We start from the raw sequence: 6956 nt of genomic DNA, 5'->3' as shown, positions 1-6956 counted from the left end.
ACCCCCCCACCACCACCACCACCACACACACAAAGGCAGGGCTGGGCCAACCAGAGCTGTGTGACCTTGGGCAAGCCCCTAACCCTCTCTGAGCCCAATCTCTGGTCTGGGCAGAATGAGAACTATAAGAGGAATCCTCCCACCTTCTCCAGGACCCAGAACTGGCAAACCGTGACCCCTGCCTCCCCAGCTACAGGGTGGGGGAGTCGCCGTGCCCCTCGTGCCCCTTGCCCCCGCTCTCACCCAGGTATCGCACCCACGTGTCCCGGAAAAGGTCGCGCTCAGCACCCTGCGGGGACGACTCGGACATGGCCCTTCGGCGGAGGCCCCGGCCACTGCAGCCGGTCCAGCCACCACTGCCGCTTCAAGCGTCCCCAAGCCCTCCTCCGGTCCAAGGTGGCCGGACGGACTGAAGGTCCCGGACTGAAGGACTGGCAGGTCGCGCTGTCACCAAAAGCAGGGAGCGTCTGTAAATTCCCCCGCGCACCAAAGCCCCTCTCCTGGGCTTGGATCTTACAGTTTTTCTTCACGTTTTCTAGGGCTTTCGAGGGTTGGCACGAGCCTCTCCCAGGACTGGCTGTGGTTCGAATGGAAGATCCTGTCCTTCCCAGCTGCACGTCAGAGCCATGTGACCTCACGCTTCTGTGCTTCTTTGAGCCTCAGTTTCTTCATTTCTTAAACGGGGTGCACCCCGGCGTTCACTCCCGGGACGAGGGTGAATAACAAGTCATCTTTGACTGTGTTTACTACCGGCCAGACCGTTGGCCAAAGACGAACAGCTGAAGACTTTACCGGGGGAAAGACTCTATAGACAGATGACTTCCTTAAACCCTCCCATCAACCTGTGACCCCCATTTTTCAGACGAGGAAATAGAGGCTCAGAAAAGATGGGGCACGTTCCCAGGTCATACAGCTGCTACGCTATGACGCCGGCATTGGCTCCAGATCCCGTGCTCTTAGATCTCAGTCAGCGAGGCTGGGAGAGTGAGTGGTGAGCACCTGGTGAGATGGATACTTGGGCTCTAAAGGCCCTTCCCGACACGTGCCATGGTCATCTGTCAGCACTGACATCTAAACTGGATCACTATGGAAACTGGGCAGACCCTCTTGGGGACAAGACCTTGAATGAATGAATGAATGAATGCATCATGAGGCCAGGGAAACAGGATTGTGATGTAAGACTTCAGGGAAACGAGCAGAACAGAATGAGGGGGTTTGGGGGGGAGTGATGACTAAGGAGGGCGCTCTTCCCCCGCTGAACCTCAGTTTACCCATGTGAGCCATGAGTGCAGCTTCGTGAATCTTTTGGGGGGGGGGAGGGGTAGAGCAAGTAAAGACACAGCCATTAAAGACAGGCAGTCCTGGGTTCCAGTCCCAGTTGTGCCACCTATTACCTGCTGGCCACCGCTGTAAAAAAAAAAAAAAAAAAAAAAAAAGAGAGAGACCATCTAATATTTACTGCGTGCTCACGTGTACCAGGCTCTCTTCCAAGCGCTTTGCACATACTATTTCTTCGTAAGTACAGAGGTGTGTGGTACCCAGTAGACGTTCATTAAAGAATTAGCTTTTATTATCATTAAATGACGTTGGAAAAAATGAAGACGACTGACTCCCTCCCCTTTTCAGCCCTCGGCGTCGCTGTCTCCGGAGGGTCGGGTTCGACAGCCTGGTCAGCCGTGACCTCTCGGGAAGCCGGGCTCGGGGGCTCAAAGAGATACCCAGCCCCTGACTCACGGGCAGCGCCGGCGCAGAATTAGGAGACGGTCCCTAACACCACGTGATGGTTCCTTCCCTCCCCCTCCCTCCCCACTCCGGCCCACCGCGGGCACCGCGCGCTTGCCAGACCCACGTGTCTGCGCGCAAGAACCGCCTGGCGTCCTGCGCGCCCTTAGAAACCCGAGCGGGGCGGGGCTTCCGCCCTGACCGTGAAGGCGACCAGAGCACCCTTAGTGCCCTTAGCAAAGATGGCGGAAGACAGCCCACTGGGTAGGCCAATCAGGAGGCGAGTTGGCCGCGGGGCGCCAGAAAGCTCACGCCAGAGAAGAGCCGGGAGTGGTTTCTGCGCATGCGCCCCGCCTACTATTGGCGGATAGAGGTCGCTAAGCTCAGGGCTCTCTGGGTGACGCGTGAGCAGCGAAGAACGAGGCGGTAGGCATGGACTTCCACTTTCTGTGCATTGAACGTTGCTTTATTCATTGGTTAATTTTCCTAACAGAGCGTTGTAAACCAAGGTCGGGATGTCCTCCTGAGTGTTCTGGCTGGGACCCATGCGGGCTCAGGGGGCCCCCCCTCCTCCTGCTCCCGTCCGCTCCGCCAGGCCAGCTCCCAGGCTGGGCTGCCTTCTCGTGTTCTGTGCCTCTGTGCAGCCCAGGACCTGGTTTGCGTTTGCAGGACGTGGGATTGGGATAAGCGCGATGGTGGCTCGAAGGGTCCTTGCCCTCCAGCTCCTGGTCGCTGAGCGGGCCCATGGCCATCCCTGCTTGTCACCGTGGGTGGAGGGGCCGGGGGCCTGCGAGGCTGTTTGTGGCGGCCCCCAGTCCCGGGCTCTCCCAGATGCTGGCCCTGCCTTTGGCCCCCTGCCCGGGCAGCCTCCCCGCCAGGCACTAGGAACCCATGGCGCCCACCGTACGCCTCTCCCAGAGATGGGAACTGCCCAGGCTTTGTTCGGGCCGACAGGGAGCGGGTCGGCGGGCACCGTGGACGGCTCAGACCGGCATATGCCCTCACTGAGTTCTACCGTCTGGATCCTACCTGTCATTTTTGTGTGGGGTGCTCACATGGGAGGCTGGAAACCTCAGGCTCACACGCACCCCGAGCCTCCCTTCCCTCCCCAGACCTGGGATCCCTGGAGGTAATTTCCCTGTGCTTTGTTTGCATCGGAGGACAGTGGCCGGGTACCGAAGCTCACTGTCCCAGGAAGCTCTGAATCAATGACAATCATCAGTAATTAAATTGGCAGCCGTAGGGACCCCGGAGTTGCTGAAGTTCTCAAGGTGAGGGCAAGACCTGCCTGTGTACCCCTGAGTGGGAAGCTCTATGTCACCTGTGGGCCACCTCCTGAGACGGGGGAAAGCCACAGGACCCCAGCCTCAGTGATAGAGGGTTTAGAAGCGCCTCTGACCCCCGGCGTAACTCTAGCAACTCCTTCTGCTGCTCATTATGATCTAGGGCTTACGTATTCATTTGGTTGCAAGTTCCTCTCCCCTGCTGCTGGCTTTGCTGAAATGTTACGTTTCAGTCTCTCCCCTTTTTTTCCAGTTTCTTCCCTGCTGCCACCCCATAGGACCCCCTTCCTGTCTCAGCTGTCACAGGTGGGTGCTGTAGGCACAGTTTTCAGGACATACAGACCCCCTTCACAGTGCCCAGCCCCTGGGGACTCCTCCGTAGCTTGAAAGACCGGGAGACCCCCTCCTGCTCTGCTCCCTCTTCCTAATTCTGAAATGAAAACTCCCCAGATTCAAGCTGAGGTCTTCCTTCTAGCCCCAGTTCCTTTGGGCATCAGGGTGCTGGAAAAATGACTGCGACGGGGGACAGAAACTGACGGGGAGACACTGAGGGAGCCAGGCCTGCGGTGGGAGGAGGCATTACATTGGGGTGACCCCCCCCAGCTGTTCGATCTTCTCTTCTGAAGCTTTGTCTGGAAGCAGGACCTCCACCGTGAAGCTGACCTTCTTGGCATGAATGAAGCTGTAGGTGTTGTCAAACCGCAGGACATCTGAGGGGAGGCAGAAAACAGGGCGTTCAGGCGGTTCCGCCGAAGGGCTTGGGGACAGCGGTGTTTGTTGACTGAGCAAGGCCAGGTGGTAGGTACTGAGGATGATGGTAGCATTAAGCAGGGGTCCTTCACCTTCTGCAAGTGAGTCTAGCTGGATGGACAAAGGGTTCCCTAGAACATGCCAAGTGCCAGATGAGTGAGAGAGAACCACTTCTGTAAAGCTTGGAAAGAGAGCGCCCTGTAGGGTGAAATTATGTGAAAGGCCTTTTTAGAGGAGTTAGAGCTTGAACTGGGCCTTGAATGTGAGGAGTAGAGCCCAGTTGGCACGGCCCAGTGGTTTGAGCATCGACCTAGGAACCTGGAGGTCTCGGTTCGATTCCCGGACCGGGCACATGCCGGGGTGGCGGGCTTCATCCCCAGTAGGGGTTGTGCGGGAGGCAGCCTATCGATGATTTTCTCTCATTATTGATGTTTCTATCTCTGTCTCCCTCTCCCTTCCTCTCTGAAATCCATAAAAGTGAGGTGTAGAATTCATAGCAGCGATCGGTCATCGTTACAACAATAAGAGTAATGGTAACGATTGCTCTTTCTGTGAGTCAGCACTGGGTTGGTAACCTATACGTGTTATTTCACTATTTCTCAAAATAACTATGAGTTCAGCATGAGTCCTGTCTTACGTCCTATAAAAAAAGGAAGTCACTGGGTCACACAGAGAGGAAGTGATAGAACTAGAATTTCCCTCTGGTCCGAACTGCTGCCTGACGCGGGCCCTGGAAAGCCCTGCCCTGTCCCGTTTCTGACAAAAGGTAAACTGTGCAAACTTTTCGAAGCAGGACTGTTATCCCACAGGAAGATACACGGGCAAAGACGTTCATTGCACCCCTATTTGGGGGACTGAACGCTTGGGAAAACGCCAGTGTTCTAAGGAGAATTGCTTGCAAAGTTTATACTGCAATCCATATGATGAAATACTGTTCTGATGGTAAAAGAAAGGAGTTAGCCTCCTAAGAAGTGCCTGGGGGAAATGGCCACAGTTATCCTTTGGCCAAAAAAAAAAAAAAAAAAAAGTTGCAGAACAGGTTGAATAGTTTGTAACGTTTGGGTTCATAGAGATATGAAAATTACTGTGGGCTTTGCTGCTCTGTCTACCCGCACTCCCAGTTCTCTTGGGTGACACTATTCGGGTGCCTGTTCCGAAAGGGAGGCTTTCACGTGGGGCCATACCACCCTGAACACGCCTGATCTTGTCTGCAGGGAACGTTTCTCAAACCCTGGGACAAGTGTTACAATTTCAAAGTTCCTGCCAACATACACCGAATGACAGACGTGAATGGGTACGTGTGTGCGCACATCCTGTGTATTACGGCAACATGTGATGCTTGTAAAGGGACAGTACTCTGATAAGTGAATAGATAAGACCTGTTAGGGGTGGTTCCCTCTGCGGAGAGGAAACGGGGCCGACCGCGTTTAATCCAACCCCCCTTTTTTTGGAGAGTCCGTTCCATTTCGGTCCAATAACCCCTTCGAGAGAACAGAGTATGAGAACAAAACAGCTCGCTCTGCTCCTTCTCCATCCTGGTCTTCTCTCACTTTGCCCAGCACAAACGAACAAACTGTGCATTTAATCCCGATACTTCCCCTGGCCCCTTCCCCGCCCCTAGATCAGGTGCGTAGTTTAGAACGACGGTAGATACACCACCCTCCATCTTCGTGGTCTGAGGTGAAGATTAATCGCTGATTCTCTCTTTGCCAGAGGCCTCTCAGGACCCCTGATCCTTCTGGAAAGAGGGGCGCTTGCTCTCGGCCCTGGATGGCAAAGCCTTAGCAACCAGGGTCCGTGGTACTAGAGGAGTCTTCGCGCTCTCGGACCAAGCACCGTCGAGACGGCTCTGCCTCGCGTGATATTCTGGCCTCAGAAGCAAGGGAGGAGCTGTTAGGAGGCCCAGGCCGAGGGTAGTGGAGTTCCTGAATTGCATGGCTCGTTTGGACACTAATCTTGTATCACAGACTCGGAGAGCCCCCAGAGATCCTCCAGGCGAGCGAGGGCTCCTCAACTTTTGCTGGGGAACTGACCCCCTTGAGAATCTGATGCTTTCATCCGGAGATGAAATTTGCACACCATCTCAGATCCTCTGGGGCCCATCATGGACCCTCCGGGGCAGAGGTCCCCACTGGGAAAGGTGCCAATCTGAAGAGACTGGCTATAAGCATGCCCTCTCATGTCTGTACTGAGAAATAGATACAAGGTATCTCCCCCAAAAATGTATACACACTTAACCACCGACAGTTCAATGGCTGTTTCTTTCTTTACAGATTGAACCCATTGGAATTAATAATTATTCCAAGGGTGTGTATACATTTTGGGGGACACCCTGTATTCTAAAGTAGCTTCTTTTAATTTCTCCAAATAAGGAGATAATATTGATTTTTAAAAATTATCTGTGTGAGTTGTTATATTTTAGGATAGTCAAGGGGACAATAAGACACTATTATTATTATAAAGGGGGAGGTGTTTGTTCTTTAAGATTTACACTGAGTGGCCAGATTACTATGACCACCCCATCAGTACTTCATTGACACTTCCAAAAATACTGAATATTGGAAACTTCTTAAGCAAATACTCTCAAGGTTTTATTATTATTACTAGAGGCCCATTGCAGGAAGATTCCTGCAAGAATAGGGCTTCGCTCCAGTCTCTGCCGCTCCTACCCCGCCCTTCTCTGCCGCTTCTCTCCCGCCTGCCTCCGCTACCTCGGCTCTGTTGCTTGGCTTCAGTCTTCGATCCCAGCCGGTATATGCAAATTAGTTGCCATCTTTGTTGGCGGTTAATTTGCATATCACTCTGATTAGCCAATGGTGGGCGTAGTGAAAGTACGGTCAATTTGCATCTTTGTCTATTATTAGATAGGATTTGCATAACTAATTCACTTCATTGTATTGATGGGGTGGTCATAATAATATGGCCACTCAGTGTATAATGACTGCTCTGGGGAGTCCCTGAACCCCAGATTAAGATTTCTTGCTCTGGCTCACTCCCCGAGTTTTAAGGAGAAGAGGAAAACTTAACTATGTAGGGGCACTTACTCAAAAGCATTCAGAGAGCCCATCTGGCTTGGCTCAGGGGTTGAGCGTTGACCTATGAACCAGGAGGCGGCCCATTGATGTTTGTCTCTCTCATCAATGTTTCTCTCCCTCTCCCTTCCTCTCTCTCTAAAATCAATAAAAACAGCCCAGCCGATGT

General features: G+C 53.3%; 2 protein-coding genes across 2 annotated transcripts in view; both read right to left on the bottom strand.

The window, feature by feature from the left end:
- MTFP1 (mitochondrial fission process 1) overlaps positions 1–1408 on the bottom strand; it is a 4602-nt gene extending 3194 nt beyond the window's left edge. The window contains exon 1 of the mRNA XM_005869757.2: positions 244–1408. Within this exon, the coding sequence (XP_005869819.1) occupies positions 244–310 (67 nt within the window). The 5' untranslated portion in view covers positions 311–1408. The remainder of the gene's footprint in view (positions 1–243) is intronic.
- A 752-nt stretch (positions 1409–2160) lies between these two features.
- LOC102254111 (SEC14-like protein 2) overlaps positions 2161–6956 on the bottom strand; it is a 21970-nt gene continuing 17174 nt past the window's right edge. The window contains exon 11 of the mRNA XM_014542428.1: positions 2161–3715. Coding sequence (XP_014397914.1) covers positions 3585–3715 — 131 coding nt within the window. The 3' untranslated portion in view covers positions 2161–3584. The remainder of the gene's footprint in view (positions 3716–6956) is intronic.

This window comes from Myotis brandtii, unplaced genomic scaffold (genome assembly GCF_000412655.1).
Source record: "Myotis brandtii unplaced genomic scaffold, ASM41265v1 scaffold303, whole genome shotgun sequence".
Lineage (NCBI taxonomy): Eukaryota > Metazoa > Chordata > Mammalia > Chiroptera > Vespertilionidae > Myotis > Myotis brandtii.
Note: the sequence above shows the minus strand (reverse complement) of the source record. Positions and strands in the feature narration are given on the sequence as shown.